The sequence below is a fragment of the Meles meles genome, chromosome 11, assembly GCF_922984935.1.
Source record: "Meles meles chromosome 11, mMelMel3.1 paternal haplotype, whole genome shotgun sequence".
NCBI lineage: Eukaryota > Metazoa > Chordata > Mammalia > Carnivora > Mustelidae > Meles > Meles meles.
This window is the reverse complement of record NC_060076.1, coordinates 78843067-78868089: the sequence shown is the minus strand read 5'-3', so window position 1 is coordinate 78868089 and position 25023 is coordinate 78843067. Positions and strand designations below refer to the sequence as shown.

Genomic DNA, 25023 nt, shown 5'->3' with positions numbered 1-25023 from the left:
TGGGATGCAATTGCTACAGAATTCGGAGAATATTTTGTATTGTATGAAGTGCTCAGGTTTGTTAGAGAAATAGGAGGAAATGTTAACTGTATTCTGAAATACATGGAATGAGGTGGAAAAGAAATTGGGCACAAGCCTTGTCAAGGATGCAGGATGAGCTTCCTCCAGTTCTGTGTATGGACCTGCCTCTCTGATAATTTAGAAATTTCGGTTCTTTGTAATCTTGCCCCTGTGAGTCTAATGTAATACAGCTAGAATTAATGTGTAGGCTTTAATCTGTATCTCTTGTCTGGGGTAAACCTCCTTGTTTATCAGCAGAATTCCATTACTTGAATCAGAAACTACATGCAGCCCTCATTCTATCCTAGCTTCCCCTCTTATATTTGTAGGACCTCAGACAAATTCCACCACTTGCTTTTACTTAAGTATTAAAACCAAAGTGTTTGGACAGGACCTTTCAGTTTGTTGTCCATCAGATTCATTCTGGAAAATACAATGTATTGATGCATTAGAAAGAATCTTGGCTATACTCTGTCTACTGTGGTGAAAGGAACTCTCCATCTGCCAGTTCAATGAACACTGCAGTGTGTTTTTCATGTTTAAGGATACAAATTACAAATAAAAGTCACTTTCATAGATTTGTTAGGTTTTGACAAAGGGCTTGTTTCCTACAGGGTTTTGTGGCAGAAGTCAAGGTCATTTGGGCCCAGCCTCATTCCTCGTAGAGTGACAGGGACGTACATACCGAGAATGTCATAAAATCTCTAGCTTTCATATTATCAGGTGTTGGAGCACATTTTCTTGGGAATTGGAGATACAACATCCCCATTACTGTGGCCCTCTTCTAAAAGCATACTACTTGCCTAGCCACATAGTCGCAGGTATTTAGTGATTTGGTAGATAACTTACTGAGAAAGCTATATACTTTGCTTAACTGTCTCTTAAGGAATATTTTATGTATTTTTGTAATCTGATTTTTTAATGACTTTTGGGCATGCAGGAAAATGTTACCAAGGGTAAAATCTTGACTAGCTTGAATTCCCTCACTTGCATCTCAGGTAATCTTTGTAAAGATCTCATGCCCTAAAGAAGGCCACCCTGGTGCAGTGAAAGTTGACAGCGGCTTAGAGTTTGGACCCAGAATGGCCATATGCTGTGGTTTTCTTAAGTTAAAGCTTCATCTTAAAAGAAAGAGAAAGGCAAAATGAGTTTACAGTCTCTTCTGAGACTGGGCAGGCCTAACCTTACCTTCATCTACTACCTTACCCCCTGCAGTTGGTATCCACTACCCTGACATCCAGAGAGCTCTGAAAACAAAAGTGTTTGCATCTCATTTGGTAACAAAACTGAACTGACTCAGAAATATGAATGTTTGGCTCTGGGCTCTTATCCCAGAGCATGTACAGTAAGTGTATCTCACTCCAAAACACTGAATGTTTAAAGCACATCTGGCCTCTGAAGGATTTCCTGACATGTAGCTTCTAAGTGCAGCCTTAGAACTTGTGTGCTTATCTTATCTCTAACTTTTCCATGGACAAAATGCTTTGAGGGCAAAGACCTTGTCCTTTCCGGCTTTGAACATTCCTGTATTGCTGTCGGGGTGCCCCTGTCACAGCAGTCCTTTCTCTGTTACACTCTTGAATAAACCAGTGGAGGGAGGGAACAGTGTTCAGCCGACTCAGCCCATTCTCCTTCAAACAAGTTAGCCCACAATTTCTTGTCCCCATGTCCCAAGTTAAGCCATGAAACTGGGTTGACAGATAACTTAAGTTCTTAAGATGACAACTTATGACCTTCCCCTTGCATTTAAAATAATGAGAATCAAAAATGCTCAGGCCTCTCAGAGTGGTGAGCCCAGCCGCAGGGCGTGGCAGGTCATACTGTGCAGACCGGGTCTTTCCTCCCTCAGGACTTGCTGAGTGCCCCCTGCGGAGAGAATACTGGAAACTTGATAGGATTGCTATGGTGATAGTCTTCAGAGTGTGAGAAAAATGAAGGAATACACCACATTCTCTTGAAGTTATATAGATGAGGGGCGGGCAGACTAGGGCCAAATTCATGTCTTACTTTTCTTTTTCCTTTCCTTTTTTTGTGGCCCATGAACTAAGACTGTTTTTTATATTTTTAAAAGGTTGTGAACAAATAAAGAGAATGCAACAGAGACCTTACGTGGTCCACAAAGCCTAAAATGATTACTACCAAGCCTTTTGCAAAAGACGTTGGCCAACCTTTGATACAAACCATTAGTTTAATTCCCAGCCTAACTCCTTCTCTTTTGGATGAATCCTTTCCTTCTTTGTGCCTATGCTTTGTGTTCAGGCATTCCCCGACTCCATGGTCATGGTCATTCTTCTGAGGGCTTAGGTGATGTAGTGTGTGTGTGTGTGTGTGTGTGTTAAAAAGGTGCTTTTTATTCTCTTTTTAAAATGTCCTCAGGAGGAAATTTAAGTGAAGATGAGATGATGAGATGTAGAACTAAGCGGAACATAAGCATGAAGTTGAGAGTTGTTTTAATATTCAGATGTGGAGAGAACCAATTTACAGGGCTTCCACAACACCTGTCCTGACTAGTTTTATGGAGGTATCATTACTCTGATCCCTTTATCTTCAACATTCCTTTGATTCCCCAAATTGTGTGCATAATTTGAATACTGAGAGCTATTTAAAAATATTAACTTGGGAAAAATAATCTGTTGCTTTCTAAATAAATGATATTTTAATTCATATCCAACTTATGTAATCCTGGAATATCAGTGTAGTTTAGGATTTATACTGGGAGCTATTCTGTTTTTTCTAGATTATTTCAGTTACATCAATATGGTTTTTATATCTTGCTTTTTTACTCCATGAATTGATCAGGTGTGAGTAATCTCACTGACCTTGTTGTATTCTCCTGACTTCGTGTCAGGGTATTAGTGAAAATCAGTTCAGGTCTAGAGTCAGAATCCCTTGTATTCCAATACCAGCTTTCCTTCTCTCTAAATCTCACTAAATCAAGCAGTCCCTAAATCTCACTAGACTTCTGTTTGCTCATCACTAACATGGTGGTGACAATAGTATCCTAACAAAGGTTTGGAGAGAGCAAATGCAATGATAGATGTGGAAATGATTGGAAAATTATAGAGTGATTTTTCAAATGTCAGTTGGTATTGGTGAAGCAGTAATGACTCTATGATAGTTTACCATTTATACATATGTTAATTCATTTCTTAAGGTATTAGAACTGATAAGGCTGAGAAATAGAAGGGAACGAGCTTGCTTCTTAATTTACATTATTTTCATCTATTCTTTATAGCTTAAAGAAGGGAAAGGGGCATATATTCTTATGGTACTTATACTTAATTAAATGGTAATATCAGTTAGCAGTAGTGTAATAGTCTTCTAAAATTTGGTGGTATAAAATGAAAACTATATAACTATTTTTTTTTTTTTAAGATTTTATTTAGTTGAGAGAGAGCCTGAGAGAGAGCGAGAGCACAATCAGGGAGGAGGGGCAGAGGGAGAAACAGACTCGCCACCGAGCAGGGAGCCCAAAGTGGGATTCAATCCCAGGGCCCTGGGATCATGACCTGAGCCGAAGGCAGACGCTAAAGTGACTGAGCGCCCCAGGTGTCCATGTTGTATCTCCTTCGTCTCTGTGTTAGCTGTGGGAAAAGTCCTTCTACCTGGGCTGGGCTGATCTTGTCTGAAGTCAGCTGGGTGGTCTAGAATGTCTTCAGCTGAGATGATCGGGCTCTCCCCTATGTATTTTTTATAGCCACCCAGCAGGCTAGCCAAGGGCTTGTTTTTTGTTTTTGTTTTTGTTTTGCAGTGGTAGAGTTTAGGTGAGCCTTTGATGCTGTACTCTTGGCCAGAGCAATTCACATGACCAAGTCTAGTATCAGTGTGAGAAAGCACTACCAAACAGGGCTACAGGGAGATCTGAAAAATAGTGGCCACTTTTGTGGTCAATCTACACAGTGGTCTTAGGAGTAAAGGAAGATCTTCCCAAGTGGGAATCGGAGGAGAGCCTGGCATGTGAGTCAGGGTAGTCCTGTGTTCTTGTGAACACCTTGCATAATTTCAGTGCTTAGACACTCCCATTCCTCATCACTGTACTAGAACCTTGGCAGCCTCACAATCCCACTGCTTCACAAGAAGTAGCCGATGCCCAAACACACACCTCGTGTGTTTTAAATAATACAAAGAATATTGTTTCCAAGACAACTTTGATGAAATGTCAGCTTTCTCTAGGTTCTAAACCCACATAAGAAGCATTGTTATCCTCATCCCTGCTGGGTAATTTGTATACTGCAGGAGTTTGTTTGGAAACATGCCTGTTGTTCTTTAAAATATGCTTAATGCTAGATTAGAGAATAGATTTTTTTTTTTCTGTTTATGCAAGCTCATTTCTAAAGCATTTAAAATAAAGAGCTTGGGCATGTATGGTATTTAAAAACCCTTCACATGATGTTTTTAAAACAGATCAATTTCAGCATTAAAATGTTAGGAATTCAGCCAAGGAAAATTCAACTTGGATTGTATAGCTGTAATGATAATGTATTATAACCATCTTCTTTGAAAGTGATTGTACCAGCGGAGTTGAACCTGGTGAATTACATAATTTAAGAGTGTTTGCCAGAACACTGTTGTAGGGGTATTATTCAAGCCTTTCCTAAACAAAAGCAAAATGAAAGATGGATTTTATTATGAGGTACTTAAATCACAAGAATCGTTGTCACAAAATATCTAAAGATAACTCATTTGAATTGAACAGAAGGTCATATGTCTGCACGTCAGTTATCACACTAACTACTTGGCAGAATATTAGGATGTAAGAGAGCATGATTTCTGGTTTTTTAGCTTCTTTGGCTTGAATTAAAAATGAATTTGCTTATTACTTTACCCAAAAAGTATTTTCAAGTCCAAAGTTATCTCAGAGATTGAGACTTTATTGATTTGAAATATTGGCTTCCAGGTCATTAGGAAGTTTACACCTCAGTCACATTATTTAGGCATATCATTAATCTTTTTAAAACTTTTTTTTTTTTTTTTTTTTTTTAAGGAAAAAGCTCATATATTCTTGGTTCACACTCAGCCCAGTAGCCCTTTGTCTCAAAGGACCATACATCACATGATGAGTACTTTTGTGGGTCTGTGGCATCTTGTCTGCTGCTCCCTTCTCTCATTCAAGATCTTGAGTAAGAGAGTGTTTTGGAGAGTCAGGTTCATCATTTTGCAGTATAAATATTGTTCCTTTGGAGAGGTGCTGCAGGTTGAGCTCCTTAGTACTTTCAGTGATGGAGATGAGGCAGGACTCTGAAATAAGAAGGGGGTGGGGAAACATTTGTTTTTAAAAGCCAGTGCCTCTGCCTTGACACTGAGACCACCTGGATATGTGAGAAAGTCATCTAGACAGAAGAGTTCCCAAGATAGTGTCACTGTTGCGGGGGATGGGGACAGGGAAGTACATGAAGTGGGAGAGGTGAGGGCCACGTGAAGACAGGCAGAGACTGGAGCTGTGCTGCCGCACACGAAGCAGTGCCAAGGGTTGCCAGCAGCCGCCAGAAGCTGGAGATGCAAGGAAGGATTCTTCCGTAGAGACGTGAGCGGAAGCATGGTCCTCCTGATACCTTGGACACCACTTCTAGCCTCCCAAGCTGTGAGAGAACACATTTCTGTTGTTTTTTAAACCACCTCGTTTGTGAGAATTTGTACCGCTGCCCTGGGAAACTAATGTAGCTCCCAAGAGTTAAAGTTTATCTGTCAGTTTTATTCCATCACTCAGTGTAGCAATTGCTGTGTGATGGTAAATACAGTGAACATCTCCACACGATAAGCTACAAAACTGTTCTTTGTTAAATGCTCTTAAAATACTGCTCTTCGGTCAGGAGCCAAGTACAGGCACTGTACTTAGACTGTGGGGACACAGTGGTGAAAAGATAAATGTCTGCCCGCATGGAGCTCCCAGTTCATTGGGAAGAGAAGCATTCACTGTAAAATTAAGAATTCTGATAAAATTGCCTTAGTGGTTTTTATGGAGCCTGCATTCTTGTTCCTTTTTTTTGTCATTGTCTAGAATCCTAATCGACCTTTGGTTGCAGCCTCAGGTGATGGGACAAGGTGCCCGTGCTTGTCATTCCCTTGGGAGTTAGTCTGACCACAGAGATTCAGAGCGCTCCCGGTCTTCAGCCCACATCCTCTGTGGTCCTGTGTGGTGGCCCCGCCAAGGCCATGTTTTCTCTCTTGTTGCCATCTTCCTTCAGAAATGTAAAGTGGAGACTACACAGCTTCACAGCTTTTCCTTTTCTGGAGGTTTTCTTTTTTTTTTTTTTTTTAAAGATTTTATTTGTCAGAGAGAGTACATACAAGCAGGCAGAGAGGCAGACAGAGAGGAGGAAGCAGGCTCCCTGCTGCACAAGGAGCCCCATGCGGGACTCGATCCCAGGACCCCAGGATCATGACCTGAGCCGAAGGCAGCGGCTTAACCCACTGAGCCACCCAGGCGTCCCTGGAGGTTTTCTTTTTTAATGTCCTTTTCATCTTCTGTATTTATAGAATTTTAAGTTTTCATTTCCTACATGTTTTCAGACTTCTCAGCCTAGGTAGAGTGTATTTGAACCCAGGACTTTCAGATTAATGAAGCAAGTTCCTTGTCGTTCTCTTTGATTCCTTTTGTGTCCTCTTCTACAGATGATGCCTCGTTGCTCTGTATACAGGTTGTTTTTTTTTGACAGCACACAGGCATCATTTCCTGTGCTTCTTATTAAAATCAGAGGACTGTCTTCCAAGTGTCTGCTCTATTGGTTTGAGTTACTTCATCCTTGGGATTCAGATTTCTTCCTATATAAAGGGAGGAGGTTTAAGTAGACAGGTGCTTGTCAAACATTTCGTGAGCAGGAAAGGGACACGTGGGTTAACTGCAGATTCTGATTCAGACGGTGTGGGGCGGGGCCTGCGGTGGTACCTTTCCAGCAAGCTCTCAGAGGAGATCTGCATGCTGCTGGACAGTGAGTGGGCCATCCTCAGGAGTAAGCGAGGGACTAGATTTCCCCGGTCCCTCCCAGATAAAGATGAGCACTTCCAGTCTTGTTCCATAGAACCTGCTGATCGCCGTGAGCTTCCCATTGAGAAGGGCCACTCTGAGCTTGGCATTCCAGTGTTCTTACCAGCCCTGCTCACTGCGTCCCACCGGAAGGGGCAAGGTACACTCAGTGCCCTCCAGTAGTGCTTGAAAGGACCTGCCATCTCCACTTCACGTTTGATAGCTTGATCCATTTTCTTAGACTGAAGCTAAACCCACTTTCTAATGTATAATTAGCCTCAGCCTTCAGGTTACATAGTTCTTGGTATGGCTGTATGCCTTGGGTTTCCCCATTCCTTCTTCTTATAGTAATGATAGATTTATAACTGTCCTCCTAACTATGATTAAATGTCTCAATTCTTTTGCTTTATATGGCGTTCTTGGCCACTTAATTACACTACATTAAATGGTATGTTGTTGCTGTCAGTGCACTTGGATTGCATTGTGGATAGCGTCTTTGGATATTTTGAAAAATGTTCCTATCATACAATTTGAGCTTGTAAACAGAAGTGCTGAGCATGCATAAATGTGTCTTAAGAAATTATTTCTTTATTACTGTTTAGTTGAACTGATGGTGACACTAAACATCAAGACTTTGATGTTTTATGCGGCATTCTTCCCCACTAATTAACTTCATTAGTGCAGTTAATTACTGGGGAAGAATACCGTATAAAACATCAAAGTCTTGATGTTTAATCACAGCTTAAAAAAGAAGTTTTATACTCTTCAATTGCCAAACACATTCCAATTAGCCGAAGGAAGGTCAAACATTTTGTTTTCCCTCTTCCGGTCTTCCAGGCTTTTCCTGCTCTTCTGGTTGACCATTGGTCACTTGAGCCTGAGTGTTAATCCTCTAGGCAAGTTGACAGTGGCATGTGGAGGGCGAAAGCTCTTCCCACAAGCTATAAACCAGCATATCTGAGAGACTTTCTGCAAAAGATGGCGGGGGAGATTACTCTCAAGGAATAATGGGTATTTTTCTCATGTACTAATTTTATGATTAATTTCGAGCCACTCCATTTTCCTTTATGTTACCCTTTTGAGCCACCTAACATCTGATAGGCATATTTCTTTAATGAATTCAGACTGCAAAGCTGAAGAAACAGGTATGGTTTAAGGGGATACATTGCAAGGATGGGGGGCCTACGAAGTTGATTGTATGACTTCTTCAGTGAGACTAGTAGTCAGGCAACAAGAACAAGAACTCCTTCTCAGGTCATTTCCCTGTGGTGTGTATGTTAGATCAGTTTTTATTGTTTTTTGTGTGGTTTTTTTTTTTAATCAAGCGGAGTTTGCAATAGCATAATGCAATTCAGATAAGCAATTATTGTAATTGACCTTGGCGATGAGTATCCTTGGCTTTTACCACAGTTTACTTAATACCTGAGGATGGCCAATTATCTCATAATACCCACTTTATTGAGATTATTGTTTTAATTATGGCACTCAAAATACATCACTTTGTCAGCATTGTGGAGTCTTGCTTGGGAACACCACATTCAGGCATTCAGAAATGTGTAAAGAGCGTATATCCTCATCTTATGACATGGTTGTGATTGAGTTTTTCCTCACTCTCAACTCCAAACTATGATTTTGAAATACGTTATTTCTTACCACTTAAATGTGGGTCCTCCTGGTGAGAACAGCCACAGGGAGATAAAGTCTGGGATGCTATCGCTGCCTCTGAGCTGATTGTGCTCAGATTGTGCCCTTTCTTGAAAGGGCTGGAGGTGACTTGGTTCTAACAGGTAGTGGTTCACGTTGATCAGGCACTCTGACAGCAATTATCTGAATTACAGATAATAATATGATAAATATGATAAAATGATAATGCTGGTTATCTGAATACACCCTAGGTCAGAGGTTCTCAACTTTAGAGTTACTTGGGGGCTTGTAAAATTGCTGGGGCCCCCTTCTCAGTCCGAATCCATTGCTCTAGGGCAGGGCACAGGTGGCATTTTGTTGTAGTTGCTGTTTAAAGCTCCACAGGGTGAGTCTGTTGTGAAGTCAGGGTGGAGAATCACTGCCCATTGAATTCCTCCCCACCAGCTTGTCTCATCTGTGACCCTGTCCCAGAGAATGGACACCTTTCAGTCCTTGCTGCTCTGTGTTTTACTCTTCTCTTCTTCCTGCCAGATTTAGCCTAGCCTTCCCCCTTGCCTGCCGTCCTTTCAGTCCAGTTTGGACCCTGGCAGTGCTTACTCCTCCTTCCCATGCTGGGCCCAGCCTCCTGATCCCACAGCGGTCTCAGGGGCCAGCTCCTGCCCCTTCTGAAACGTCTCGCCTTGCTCTTCTCCACATTTTCTGGTCACCACGGAGAGGTGTCTTGCCTCCCTGCTTTCTAAGTTTCCTTGAGTTGGGATGGACTTTATTCTTTAGCATTTATCTCCAAGGCCTAGTAAACCGCTTCATAGAAGTGTAATTCTGGCTGATTAGATCAGTTGTGTGCACCCCCCCCCCCCCCCCGGCCTTCTGTGATGAGCAGGGAGGATGCTATTCACATGTGTCATGTGGTCCCATGAGAGCTTTCTTAAGGGATAAGAGTTTTCTTGTGGGATACCTAGGAAAGGTTAAGAGCTTTCTTGTGGGATACCTAGGAAAGGACAGGAACCCTTTCTTTTTCCAGTAGAGACCTATGTCACAGTGAAGATGAATGAAGTGTTTACAAACTTGATTTCATTCTAATTATGTGCATGCAAACATACATATATCCACACACATAGATTTGTACATATATATATATATATATGCACACGCCTTGGAATATACGCATACTGACGCACACCACACACGCATGATTGTATGAAGTAAGTCACCAGGTTACGTCTCTCCATCTTTCTGAAACCCATGCTCTTCTCCCCTTCTCCAGCACCCCCTCCAGTCTGAGCCGCCATTGTCTCCCTGGACCGCTGCTTCCCTTCCACAGCTCCGTTAGCTGCAGGCCCAGCGGAGGCCTGCTGACTGTGTGAGTGTAAGCAGAAACACCAAAACTGGTGAAAGTTCAGCTTAAATGATCGGAATCAAAATTTTTAATTTTAGCATAATGCTAGGTTTGTATTGTACACTTAGTGTTGTTTTTATTTTTAATTACTGAGAGTGGAGGGCAGGTAAAGAAGTCTATTCTTAAGTACTTTTTTTTAAGTACTTTTAAAAGTCTTAACTCTGACTCTGGCCCCCGTCTAACATAGAACTTTCCAAAGATCTCCTTAATGATGTTTAGAGCGTGTGTCACTCCTCATCCCTTCATGGCACTTAGTATAAGGCACACTTCACCATGGCCTGCTGAGCCCTGCACAGCCTGGCCCCTCCCTCTGCCCAACACCACCCCCTCATCCCCCCTCCACAGCAGGCCCCCAGCCCTCCTGGCCCTACAGTGTCACTGCAGACTTCCTTCCCCTTCGGGGCCTGCGCAGGTGCTGTTCCCTCTGTCTCCAGCGTTCTTCTCCTGGCTGTTCACACAGTTGGCTCCAGCTTTCGCTCCCGCTGTCAGCCTGAATGTCATCTCTTTGAAGAGGCCATCCCTGGCCACCCTGTCAGTAGGCTGAATTTTAGCATTCTGTTCGTGTCCTTTGTAACACATTGCCATTTGTGCTTATTAATTTTTTATTAATACATTAATAAGAGCGTATTTTTATGCCCCCTTACTACAGCAAGTGCTCTCTGAGGGCAGGGTCTCCATCTGCCCTTTTTACTGTGTGCTGAGCCAGTGCCTTACAGCCCGGCGGAGTGCCTGGTCCTCAGGTCAGCAACCGACGGTATTCAGTTTTCCGCAAGGGAAACACATGCTGTGTCCCCACAACGCCATTGGTCCTCACACCTCACTAACTGTAGAGTCATTTGTCAAGCTCCAGTGAAGTTGGGGTTGCAGGTTTAGACTTCACTCTTACCCCAGCTTGGTGTCATGTCAGAAGGTGTGCTTGACAGGAATTCTGCGAAGAAGGAAGAGCAGATCTTCTGAAGAGGGCGCTAAGCCAACAAGGCAGGCAGATGCCCAAAGTAGGGAATCTGCTGTCTGAAACATTTGAATCCACACACACTGTGTCGTGGCCTTTGCCCGGAACCCCGAGGAACTGCCCATCACCCTCTTTCAAAGGAAAGCCAGGAGGAGACACTCTAGTAGCTCTCAGGGCATCTTCTTGCCTGGTTGGGTCTGGCAAAGCCTTGGACTTGGACTTCTTGGGTTGATTCCAGAAGTCTGCATAAAGGAAAAGGGGCAGTGTGCCTGCCATTTCGTGTAGCTGTCTCATTTAATCTTCATGATGATCTCATAGGACAGAGATCTTTATTTTACAGGTATGAACACTGAGGCTTCAGGGGCTAACTTGCCAGAATTGCATGGCTGGTAAGTGCTGGCCGGAGATTTGAAACCAGAGCACTCTCGCTCTAGCGCTCGTGACTGATCATTTCCACCCCCTTCCGTCCAGATGCCACAGTGCCTTAAAACTGGGGCCTTTCTCACGTTGTGTCCCCTGCGTCTAACACCCTGCCAGTACGGAGTGGCACTCCGCTCAAGTTGTAGGAGTTTCCTGGAGTCACTGCATGAGACTGTGCTTGCGAAGTCTTCTGTTGTTTTTTAGAAAGAGGAGTATGGCCTCATTTTTTCATCCACCAGCTAATATTGAAAGCACTTCTACAAAATCACCCTCTGTCCCTCCAGTGTGGCTGGCTCTTGCAGGGCTGCTAATGGCCTCTCTGACCCACTCTCCATTCCCAGAGGAAAGCCTTGCCTGTGCGTGTTAGCTAACTTTTAGTGGCTCAAGGTCTGTGACGTGCCATTTGGTGAATCCAGTACTGGATGCCTTGGTGCACATACAAAGTTGTAGGACCTTCCGCATCTAATTCCTATAGCCTGGGTGCTTACAAACAAAAACGATTAGCAAGAGGCTGGACCGTTGGGGCACCTGGGGGGCTCAGTGGGTTAAAGCCTCTGCCTTCAGCTCAGGTCATGATCCCGGGGTCCTGAGATCGAGCCCCACATCAGGCTCCCTTCTCAGTGGGGAGCCTGCTTCCCTTCCTCTCTCTTCCTGCCTCTCTGCCTATTTGTGATTTCTGACTGTCAAATAAATAAAATCTTTAAAAAAAAAAAAAAAGAGGCTGGACCGTTGGCTGTGTTAGCAGAGGGCTATCCTGCGACAGGATGCATATGTGCATGTGTGTGCGTGCAGGTGGGGGGAGAGAGTGTTATACCTGCACTTGGAGTTATTATCGTCTTCATCCCTTCAGTCAGCAAGCATTTCCTGGACTGTCCATACATTATGAAGTGCAGGATTCCTTCAAGCCGTAATTAGTAGTAAATAGCAAAAGCATACCACTGGGCTAGTGCTCTCGCTTTTTAACAAAAGAGTGATTGATCAGATGGTATTCCCTCCTTTCTCACTGTGGTGAGTGAGAGGATTTTCTTCCAGCCCATTTTCAGCATGCTGCTATTACCGCCCCATTTAGCTCGGTGCCAAATTGCAGTCGGCTTCGTTCACTTCTGTTTACCCGAGCAGCGCCGCAGTGATTAAATGTCACTGGGGACACCGAGTATACAAAAGTAATTAACCTAAAAGGACGTGTTAGAATAAGGGTCAACAACCTCTTTAGCCCACCGTGCCCCCAGCAAGACTAAGTATTGACAGAGGTGTCGCCAGCAGGGCAGGGGCCAGGTGAGGGGTGGGAGGGAAGGAAAAAGGAAAGGGCAGAGAAGCCAGAGCAACAGACCAGCACTCACGGTTGTTTGGGGTGGCAAGTAGACAGCTCTGAGACGTGACCTGTAGTTCCCTTATAATTTCGCTCTTTGACCTATGATCGAATGGTGGTTGGCGGGGGTGGGGGGGTGGTATTAGACCATGAACTGACTTCACTTTCAGCATCTCAGCCCTGATTAGGGCTGTTTCCTGGTTAGACCAGGCTAAGCTTGCTTGGCACACACTTGGTGAATCAACCTGTTCTTCCAGTGTTTCGGTATTTTGTCAACCCTGCATCTTTACACCTACTTGTCAGATGAAAACTGCTGCTTGGAATCATTTCTTTGGAAAGATTTGAAATCGTGTCTCTTAAGTATCTGTGTCTGGTTTGTTTTCATCCCTCAATATACTGAAGTCACTTGTTAAACTGATACTAATGCTTTACATACTAAAGTTTACGTAAAACTCTAGATAGTCCTGTGTGAATTAACAATCAGACATTTTAAAGCTCCTAAAAAGAAAAACAAAAAACAAGTATAAGTATTATCTCTGTCTGCCCTATATTTGGCTTTTTCTTTCATTACCTGTGTGTGGTGACTTACTATCCAGGAAAAAAAAAAAAGTTGAGTACTGAGGGATTTTTTTTTTTTTTTTTTCCTTTTACCACATACCTCCTTGGGAGATAAACATTCTAGGAGATCCCCAGGGATCACTACTCTCTAAATGAGCAGCCACAGAAAAACTGCTGATGCCTGCATTCTTCATGTGGTCGGTCTGTCAGGCAGGATTCATTTAAATCCTGCCTTTTTGGTGGTCAGACCTGAGTAAGATTTGTTTCTCCCTGGTCACAGACAGGTGATGAGTACATGATGAAAGACGAAGGAGAGCCAGTTGAAAAATGTCTTCCTTATGTGGAAGATTTATCTCTCTTAGAATAAGAAAAATTGGTGGCCTTGATACGTTTATGCAACGTATCAGACTCAGAGGTCAGATCGTGGTGCTGACCTTGGGGGAGGGGGCCTGTGCCCTTGCTGATGGGGAACAAACAGGGAAAAGGTACCACCTTTGACCCTCTCTTCCACCTGGCATCTCTTCGGCCTTTGTTCCAGTTTTAATTTGCACACCGCTTCCTCTCAGTGTCTTTTCAGCATAGCCCTAAAAATTGTCTTGTCACTATATCACTTTCAAAATTACCACTTTCGACTTTTGAAGGGTGCCTCCTTCCTTTGATGTGCCTGCACACACCTGCACTCGAACCCCACACCCCCCACGCAGCTGTTCTTCCGACTGTGGTAGTCATTAATACTGAGTGCTGAGAATATAAAGAAATGAGGCCCAGTAGCTTATGCCCTTCAGGAATGCACAACCTCTACTCTCAACACAATGAAAATAATACGGGAGCAAGTAAGACACATGCACGAGTTTTGTAGTCACTCCATTGTTCAGCAGCCATTAACTGAGACCAAACCAAGTGGATGGTCTCTGCCTTTGTGGGACTTCTAGTCAAGTAGAGGAGACAAGAAAATAATCAAAATGATGGGCGTGATACAAATGCTAGGAAGGAAGTAAATAAGGGGTTATGATAGAGATTTCTAGGAGAGAGCTCCTTGGGTAATGCCAGTGACAAGACCTTTCTGAGAAGGTGGCATTTAAGCTGAGACATAGGTGAAAAATGCTAGCCACTCAGAGGTTGGGGAAGAGTTCTTGGCGGGAGCCCTCACTGAGGCATGAAAGACAGTATGGGGTGTCCAGCATCCGACAAAGAGACTTTGAACTCAGATTGGAGAAAGTAGGCAGCAGCCAGGTCAGGCCTGTTCTTCTATAAAGTGCCAGATGCTTGTGTGAAAGGGCATGATTCCTATTGTGCCTTTAGGATCCTTGAGGCCTGTGGTATCCAGTATAGTAGCCACAAGCCACATGTGGCTGTTAAGCCCTGGAAACGTGGCCAGGCCAAATCAAGATGTGCTGCAAATGCAAAATACGGGCCAGACTTCAAAGACCTAGTACTAAAAAAAAATCATGTAAAATGTGTCACTAATAATTTATATATTGAGTACATGTTGATGTGGTATTTTTAGGTACAGTGGCTTAAATAAATAAATATATGACTAAAATTAATTTTACTGTTTCTTTTCAATTTTTTAAAATCTGGCTACTAGAAAAATTTAAAATATATCCGTGGCTCCTGTTATATTTGTCAGTTCTGTTCTAGAGCACAAACTTTAGTGTTTTAATGAAAGACCTTAAGATCAAATTATCCGACTGTTTTTTGCCATATTGAAATGGTATGAAGAAGACCTGAAGTTTCTTATTAGCCATCTGAAAACTGTTAGGCAGCCTCCCTTTAAATTGATATACTATTGTCGCCTGTCTGTGTTCCTGCTGAATTACCCTTGATGTTGTAGAGTATATTTGCATACATAATACATAAGAATATATATGAGGCTCTTGGAGTTAACACTCTCTGGAAGAAAAAAATGTTTGGCCTTTCAAATAGATTAAAACAGTTTACTGGAAAAAATAGCAACATGAAAAGACTTTCTTTTCCAATAAATTTTAATAGTTACTAAAATGAGGATTCTGGCCCATTAAGATAGAGCTTGCCAAGTCTTCAAGCTGAGTCACTTTTTTTCTCTGAGCAGCTACTCTACTCCAGTTTCTTTCAAAGCAGCTGTTAGAAATATGTTGATATTTCAATTCAAGAACAGAACACAGTGCAACTATAGGTCTAAAGTCAATTCATTCCCTTCCCAGAAAATTAAGGAAGGAAATTTTTGCCAGTCCCCCCTCTTTTTGTTTTAGTTCAGTTAACCTCAGGTACCAGGTCATACTTGTCAGTGAGACATAGTAACATTGATTATAAGGCGGTAGGTGAATGAATGATCTAGGATAAATTTTATGGGTGCTATAAAAAAAAAATTCCACAAAGAGGTGACAGGTGCATGTGTCTGTACTTTACAAAGTACATACAAGATTTATAGAGTATTATTGAGGGAAGGGAGTTCTTGGTGAAGAACAAGTGCATGTGAACTTTAAGGAGGTCCATTGGATTCAAGGGCATGCATTGGCTTTGGGGTGATTAGCTGGGTTAAAGGATGGAACTTTTATATACTATCTGTGGGCTCACTTCTCCATCAGTGGTAAGGAGATGTACTTGTCCCTTCTCATTCTCCCGGTTGCTTGTTCACGTGACCAAGCAGTTCAGACCAAGAGCAGACAGTTGACTGTCAACAGAGAGAAGCTAAGGTGCCTACACAAGGATCAAACCTGTGTTTTTGGTGTCAAAGCATCATGTTCCAGCAGCTCAGCTCGCCAGCTAAAGTAACCGTATTTAATGAAATTTCTGGGGTGGAGCCAACAGCTTTATTCCAGGAAGAGGAAATAACAGTCAAGAAACCCCACGAGGACATTAAGATAATGTTCTAATTTAAAATCAATTTTATTGATACCTTATAAATTATTATAGCATTTTATCCTGACCAAGTAATACATAATGCTGAGGCCATGGAAACAAAACATGAATGACTGCCTATTGAAGTGCTGTATATTTTACTGCATGAAGCACAAAATGTGTAGGACTTTTGTACTCAAGTATTTTTAACTCATGGAGCCTTCTGGACAGCAAGGTATAGATTTCATTCATCTTTGTATTTCTGTACTTTAGTGGGTATTCAGTAGATACTTGTTGAAAGAGCCCGTAAATAGACTGAGACCGTGTAGGGGCCTCACATTAGCATCGGAATTGGAGTTCTCCATGATGCTAACTACTGTGTTCCCAACATGCGTGCTCCATCTTGGGGGCAACGTTCTAAGCAGATAGCCTCGTTTTGCCCATTGGGGAACTGGACGCTTAGAGAAGTTCTTTAGCTTGTCCAAGGTCACACAGCTGGTGGTACAACCTAGTCTGGAACCCAGGGCTGTCTGACCCTCGTACCCATACCATAACCATGGTGGACACTGCCTCTCTTCTTAATCATTCCTCTCTCAGTTCCTCTATTTTTGATTATCTGCCAGAGAAATTTATTTTGCCCCAAGTGTCTCTTACCAGGAGAGAAGTAGAAAGACAAAGACAACAAGAGAACATTTTAAAGAGCGTGTTGTTCATGACATGTTGTAGAAGGTGAAACATTTATTAAGAACAGATTCATTATTTTATATGGAGATTATATTTTAACAAGGGCAGGTCTTCAGAAAGTCCCGGTCATTTTTGAAGGTGAATTTTGATTTATGTTAATTTGGAAAAAGCAAGTTCTGTGAGGGTTATATACAGATTGTGTTTTTAATGACTTCCTTAATCAAGCAGGTTATTTTTAAAAAGTCTTACTGTAGTGAGCAGTAAACTGACACCAGTGACTAGCTTAGAGCCCTACCATATTCAGGTTTTTCACCACGAGCATGCTATAAATTTTAAGTTAATTTACATAAATTTGCATGTGTTATGAGTCAGTATGTAAGATGTGTATATTTTAGCCAAATGATTTTTATTTTTTAATTTTTCCCAACTGAGGATTATTTTCTCTATCTCTGCTGGTTTTTTTTTTAATAGGTGGAATAGTAAATATTAAAATGTTTTATTAGTTATAAAGAACTATATGAATAGAAATGAAAACATTCAGTGTAACACTATATAATAAAACCTCAATCAGAAATGCACTGGGCGGAGGCGGGGGGTGCTCCTGGGTGGCTCCATGGGTTAAAGCCTCTGCCTTCAGCTCAGGTCATGATCCCAGGGTCCTGGGATCAAGCCCTGCATTGGGCTTTCTGCTCAGCAGGGAGCCTGCCTCCCCCTCTCTCTCTGCCTGCCTCTGTGCCTACTTGTGATCTCTCTCTGTCAAATAAATAAAACTTTAAAAAAAAAAAGTGCACTGGGGTATTGTGCTATGTTTGTTTGGTATATATAGGTTTATTGAGGATATTACTTTTACTTCAGAACTTGTCGAAAGTATTTTGTAACTCTGAAATGCTTTGAGGACTAATAAACAAATTGATCCAGCATGACTCATGATTGTCGGGCTCCTACTGAAGGCCCTTCTGCTTGGCAAGGGGAGTAGGCTGAGTCCCTGCTGATCTCAGGCTGATTTCAGGCAGTATATTGGCCTTTCTGAATTCGAGAGTGTCAACTATATTCATTTCTGTTTTAGTCCTGTGTTTTGTTGCTGTTGTTGTTGTTGTTACAGAGGAAATGATGCTTAAGGACTTTAGTTATGGCATCAGTGAAGGTCAACAGGCCTCTTGAGCCTGTCTTCTCCGTCCTGCTCTCCCCCACTGCCATTAACCAGCACCCTCTGAATTGTCCTGACCCAAACTAATTCCTGTACTCAATGAACTGCAGTTTGACTAGCAGTGTAATTTATCTTCTAACCTGGGCTGGTTTTGAGTAAAGTAGGCCTGGACAACCGTTGTAAGGGGAGGGCAAAACCCTAGCCAGATTTTCGTGGTACCTCTTGCCCTGTCATTGTTCCCTTTATCTGTTTGAAAATGGATTTACCCTTTGGTACCAAGTAGATGGGGTGTTGTTCACCAGCTACAGCTGATGAACAGACAAAACATAACAAGTGAGTTTTTAGAGTTTCTGATCATGGTTGTCCAACCATTCCTTCTGGTTGGAATCTTGCAAGTGGGCAGGGACATATGAACTTATGCGAATGGCGAGCAGAATTAGCTTGATGTGCTTTTGAAATCGAATTAGAAAGTCCGATGTGGAGGTGGTATTTATAGTCCTGCCTGCCGTATTGAACCAAAACCTTATTGTGTTGAAAGGAGATGTGTTTTGGTTAATAGCAGCCTATTGAAGCCCTATCATTATGGACCATCTGTGTATCTGTGCTGAGGGGCAGGGCTACACAGATGCCGAGAATAGTCCTTATGTGAGGCTTAAAATAGAAGAGCCACACTAGCTCTGTAGTAAGTAGTGGCGTGCGGTGCAGCCCCAGTGCTGAGTTGCTGTTGCGGAGGGGCTCGGTTACCCGTCCGGGACTGCGCCTCGTACTACTCTATGGAGGTTCTTTCAACTGGTCCTCAAAGCAGCCCCAGGAGGGAGTGGGTGGAGTATTCTTGTCTCAGACTACAGAGACTGAGACTGAGCAGTATCCCCAAGGCTACACAGCTATTAAGTGGAAAACTCTAGACTCAAATCCAGACAGGCAGTCTGACTCCAGACAGATGCTGTTGCCTGCTAGTAAAATCTGTGCTACCTGTTATTAAAACTAGCTAATTGTAACAACACTACCTCTTGTTTTCTTTGGGGGAGGGGTGTGTACTTTATAGAACTCTTTGTCATACATGGTCATCTTTGATCTTGGGGTGGCAGAAGAGAAAAGGTGAAAGGGTGGGGCTATCCATTTCAGCTGCTGGAGATGTCCATTTTCTGTCTGATTTGGTCAGTAACCTTTTGTAAAATCTTAGTTGGGTTTCAAACTAGGACTTAGAATTTTCTCATTTGGAGATGAAATGTGATTTGTAATTTTAGGAGTAACTCCTTTAAAGCTTATCTTTTGCTTTTAAAGCAACTGGGATTTCCATATAATAAGACTTAACAAATTTTTAGTATTTTTCCCCTCATTTGTCCTTGTTTGCCCCCATTCTTTTCTTTCATTAAACTTCTTTTTACTATCCCAGTAATAAAAGTGTTTCATCTTTAAAAATGCAGAGCTCTGCAGTAAGCATTCAGATGTAAGGTCTTTGGCCTTGTCTTGATTGGCCACTGCGTCCGACTGTTAATGGCCCTCCATTCTTAACACATTCGCCTAAATATTCACCTGATCCAACTGTAATGAGAAAATGTTTCTAAGTTTGTAGATTGATCCAGAATCATGATGCAGCTCCAGTTACATTTCCTGTGTAGTGAGCTAAAGAAATACTTAACCTAGGTAAACTTTTAAAATAATGATAGAGAAATAAAAGTATTTTCTAGTAAAACCAGACTTTGTCCTTAAAAGTATTTACTTAATTCCGCCTCTTCACATGCTCAGCAAAAATCCAAGTGGCTTCCAGTAGCGGAATGGTGGACTTCTAAGATTCATGACGAGAGCCTGTGCGAAGTCCAGTTTGATTCCAGAGCAATGATGTTATTAGAACATTGCTGATTGCCCCAGTGCCCATTGTGTAGCTTAACCTTTAAATGCTAGTGATAATTAACTACTTTATCATTCTACCAGGAAACTCCAACTATGACTCTGTTCTGCAGTAAAATTTCACAAATAAAATACTGCCCACAGAGCCAGAAACAACCAGTTAAGGAAAGTAAAGCTGTTTGTACATATGTGTCAATAAATAGGCGTAAAGATCTAGGTAAATAAGTGTTAGCATTTAATGTTAATTTTTGAGACAGTATCTTAGAATTGTTTAAAAATCAGTTTTTCCTTTTGGACAAATTGGAAATAACTTTCAGTAGAGTATCTCAGAATCGAAAGGCTCAGATTGTTGTTAATCACACACACACAGTTCTTTTCTTCTTTTTGTAAAATAGCAAATGATGTAAAATAGCATCCTTCATCAAAGAATGAAGTCACATGGAAATAGGTAGAGGAGTGGAGGGGAAGAAGAGACAATGACTGTGCAGCTAATTCCCAGGGGCGGCGCCACTCCGATTTTACTGTAGTGGATGGTTTCTTGTGTTCAGCCAAGTGGTCTTCTGAAAGGGAATTGTATGAATTTTAGGTTAAGGTTGAGGAGCGCAAAAGGAATGTTTGCTCATTTATGTTGAGAAACATTTCTGGGCAGTTCTCTGCTGCTCACCGTGCCACCACCCCCCCACCCCACCCCCGAGTAACACATAGCCTGTAGTGGGAAGTGGCCTTGTAAACAAATAGCCACATATTGATTGCCAGTGCTCTACTCACGGGGTGAACAAAGTGTTAAGGGAACAAAGAAGAATTGAGTGATTAATTCTGCCTGACAGCATCTGAGCGAGCTTTAAAAGGTGACATTAGAGCTGGTCCTTAAGAATAAGGATTTCAACAAAAAGATACTGAGGGGAAATGGGCATTCTCATAAGCCAGGGAAAAAAGGCTACAGATACAATGAAAATGCACAGAGCACTGGAAAACAACGGGCTCATAGTGCTGAGCTCTAAGGCCAGGCCCCTGGGTTAGGGCGTGAAGAGAAGGGCTTTGGAAATGGCCACACACAGAAATGTGTGGACTTTTCCTCCCCTAAGGACAGTGGGAAAACGATTTTGTTGTTGTTGTTTTTAAGGAATCGTGAGAAGTGGTCGAATGTCTCTTTGGGAAACATGAACCCTAGAAATGTGGAGGATAGATTGGAGTGGGGGCAGACTAGATAATGGGGTTCTGACATCAAATGTTGTAGGTCGCGGCTCACGGATGATGTTTGCAAGCATGATTTCGATGGAATAATGGTCACAAAAATCTGATCATGGCATAAAAGCAAAGCAGATACATTGAACCAAGTCTTACGGCTTGGGAATGAGGATTGGAACTCAACAGAGATACAAGAAGAAGCTGTCTGATTTAAAAAATTGTTTAGCTTCTAATGTTTTGCTTTGGTCCTTAGCCTTACTTAATGATGTCTGCCATCTTTTCTGCTATTAAGCTTAAGGGTGAATGTGTAGGGATGGTTTCAGGATTTGGTGCCTCCGATATAGAAAATTCATTGAGGACTCTGATAGAGAATGGTACAGGAAGGAAGGGTTTAGAGGTACCCAGCCCTATCATTGGGAACCCACTCACTTGTCCTTCCCATCTTCCCCTGACACCAAACCCCTAGCCTCCTTCTGCTTTTGGAGCTAGTGGTAGAGTTGCCATCACCACAGCTGACCACTAGGGGGTGATGTCTTGGTAGAGAAACTGACCCAGGCATTGGGGTGGGGGTGGGAGGTTCATTGGTTTTCCTCTAATAGGCTTCAGAAGTTTAGCCACAAAAGCAAATAGGGCATTAAGGTTCAGTGAACGTGAAATGGGATATACAGCCAAGAGTTCTGGATATCACACTGCTTCCCACAGTTAATTTAAAAGCCCTTGTAAATGTTATGTATCTTCATAAATGTTAATTATTACCATCAGACTTAAAATAAAAGAAAAAAATGAACAAGGGGTTAGTTTTATGGGAGAAGAATGAAGTTATCAATGAGGAAGAGCTTTATGGAACAGTTTCCTGAATTGGTTTAGAGGCAAAGCAGAGATAGTCTGGTGGTGATTCTTTGTTCTTCCTAGAACTTGTTTTCTCATCTCCAGGTGTTCTTTCCACTGCCCAGCCTGGGTTAATTTAGCACTCAGAGCTGGGCGCTGGTGCCCTGCTGAGGAGCTTGGTTTTTCTGGCCTTTTCGACCCGCCCTCCTCAGGTCAGCCCTACTCGTCTCTCACACCTCACCTGTTTGGTCTGTCCTGAACTGAGTCACTACCTAGTTCATAAGGTTGCTTCCAGTTTCGTTGATGGCTTTTTTCACTTCCTCATAAATGATGTTAAGCCTCATACTGTCTACATGTGCCCAGTAGTAATAATCACCCTGGCCTGAACGGCAGACAGACTCATTCTCTATGCTTCAGTGTTTATTTTTGGTGTGGTAGGCCTCCTCCATTTGGGAGTTCTTTGGAAGAGCAGAAATGACAGACACTGCGCTCCCGATTGTGATCCCACAAGGGAGGGACTGTCTTTCCCAATTACCTCGTCCTAATGGGGATTCCAGGGTTTCCAGGGATATAAAGGAGCAGGTTCATGAAAACTGTAGGAGTCAAAAAGGAATAAAGTGAATTTTTGCAGGTGTTTTGTTTTTGTTATGTTTATTTGCCACTCAATCTTCCATGCCCTTAAAACAAGGGACTTAGCAAAATTCCGTAAATAGAACCTTTGTGTCACAGGATCACCATTTTCTGGTTGCTTAAATTCTCAAAGAGTACCTGTCTTCCTTTTTTCTTTGACGAATTACTAGTTTTTCTCGAGATACTTAACATACTCCATGTCTCTGGACAGGCTTAAGTTACTGGCTTCCCATCAGCCAGCAAACTTGGGGCCAGAGCGGGGCGGGGCCTGACTCTTCTTTCCATTTTCTATCTTCTTCCTTTCTCACCTCTTCGAAGCTGCTGCACCAGTGTAATCTCTGTCTCCTTGGGACCAGACCCATTCTGTCTTCTGGATTTGCTATTCCTTGCCTCCTTGCCTCCCTCTCTGGGCCTGTCTCCATTTCTTCTTTCCTGTTTGTTCCTTTTTCCCCCTCATTCCCTCTTCCCTGTTTTTTCTTGGTTTTCTGTCTCCACCTCTGTTGCCCTCTTCCTTTTACCTCCTCCCTTCTCTCCTGTCTCCTCCTAACAGTTTTGCAGGTGCGCATTAACAAACAAAAAGGACAGTGCGCCTGAAAAACTCACTGTTCAGTGAATAGTCATTTCTCAACCCTGCTTTCTTTTCTAATTCCAGAGCTCTTCGGTATCCCCGTCCGCCAGTTTCCGAGGTGCCGAGAAGCACAGAAACTCCACAGACTACTCCTCTGATAGCAAAAAGCAGAAAACTGAAGAAAAGGAAATTGCAGCTCGCTATGTAGGTTCCTCTGCCTTTGCTTTGGGGGAAGCCAGTTTACTCCAGCAGCTGTTTTACCCTTTGACTATTACCAACCAAAATGAGAACATAGGAGGAAGAAAATCTACTCGGAGAAAAAAAATAGCGCTTGCCTTTATAGCTGCGTCTCAGTTGGCTAGCGCAAGTCCTGTGTGTGTGCAGGTCTGCGCACATGTGGATGTGAGTCGGAACAGAGTGCTTTATCTGGCAGCTAATAGAAGATGTCGTGGGTGTCCCATAGTACCATTTCTAGAGATGTATTTGCTTCCCTCTGTGTATTTCAAGGTGGTTGAATTTTCTGTGGTCAACTGGAAAGGTTAAGGAAAAACGTAAAATCATAGAAGCCCCGTTAAAATGTCTACCATGAGTTCATGCTTAGGAATAAAGCAAGTTTTTTGGAGTATAACTTGCAGAAGCATCCAGATGTGTCCCTAACATGGGTTGAAGCCCATTTTCCTTCAGTGACTAACCCTTCGGGTCACATCGTGTGAAGGGAGCAAGCTGGATGGCACCGGGACGGCTGCAGGCAAGCCCCTGCTCCCACTTCCTGCGGTGAGGCCCTGCAGGGCTGCAAGGCCTCAAAAAAATCAGAAAGTTTGGACTTTCATGTGAAACCTCCCAATTTTAAAATGGTGACTACACAACCCAGTTTTTTAAACTGAGAGAACAAATTACACCCAGCCATAGGCAGGATTTAGCCCAGACAGGCCAGCTTCCACGAGATGCTCTGCAGTACCAAGCAAGCCATAAGCTTCAGTTTTTTAAATGGTAAAGCGGAATCCTCATGTACCTACCTTGTAACATCATTATGAGGATTAGAGGACATAGTACATTGTAAAGTGTTTAGCGCTGTGGGGCACAGTTCGTTTTTATAAGCTGTGAGGAATGAGTCTGAACTTACCCGGGGTGAATCTGGCCCTTGTGCGTGTGTGCTGGGGGAGGAGGTAATGCTTGTCAATTGTCAATGCAGGACAGCGATGGTGAGAAGAGTGACGACAATTTGGTGGTTGACGTTTCCAATGAGGTACGTTTTCTGGCTCGTTCAGCTTCCTGCTCTTACCCACTGTAACAATGACAGCTGGAGTCCAGGCAGTCAGTATTCAAAATGTGTGCTTCGTTTCCAAAGGGGACCCACTTTTTATTTACCTGAAAAATTTATGTATTACTGATTTTATGTAGTATTGATCCTTTTTTATTGTTATTCTTTTCTATAAAAGTAGAAGTGTGTTTTGCCATCACCTTAAATGCACAGCAGACATGGGGTCAGCCTGCAGATCTCATTGACAGGTGACCTGTGGATCTGTAGGGTTCTGATTTTTGTTTGGAGTAAGTACAACTGACCCTTGAATAATGCAGGTGGGGGAGTGATGTTTTAGGGGCACCAACCTCCCACGAAGTTGAAAATACACATGTAACTTCCCCCTCCCCTTTTAAAATAAGTGTAGTTGACACACAATGTTACATTGGTTTCAGGTGTACAACAGAGTGATTGAGCAAGTCTGCACACGATGCTGCCACATAACTTTCGACTCCCCCACAACTTAACTACTAATAGCCTACCATGGCATCAGTAGTCCATGAACACGTATTTTGCATGTTACGTGTGTTACATACTGTGCTTAGGATAAAGACAGCTAGAGGAAAGAAAATGTTACTAAGAAAATGTTATTAGGAAGAGAAAATACAATTTTTAGTTCTATAGTGTATTTACCAAAAAATCTGCATATAAGTGGACCCATGCAGATCCAACCCATGTCGTTCAAGGGTCAGCTGTGCTATAAA

At 42.6% G+C, this 25023-nt stretch overlaps 1 protein-coding gene across 9 annotated transcripts in view; it reads left to right on the top strand.

Annotated features, from left to right (window-relative positions):
* The window catches only part of TLE4 (TLE family member 4, transcriptional corepressor), a 142967-nt gene that overhangs the window by 97520 nt on the left and 20424 nt on the right, over positions 1-25023 (top strand). For all 9 annotated transcript variants that reach the window (XM_046022611.1, XM_046022608.1, XM_046022605.1 and 6 more), the window contains 2 exons: positions 23104-23223; positions 24212-24265. In XM_046022611.1, coding sequence (XP_045878567.1) covers positions 23104-23223; positions 24212-24265 — 174 coding nt within the window. The remainder of the gene's footprint in view (positions 1-23103; positions 23224-24211; positions 24266-25023) is intronic.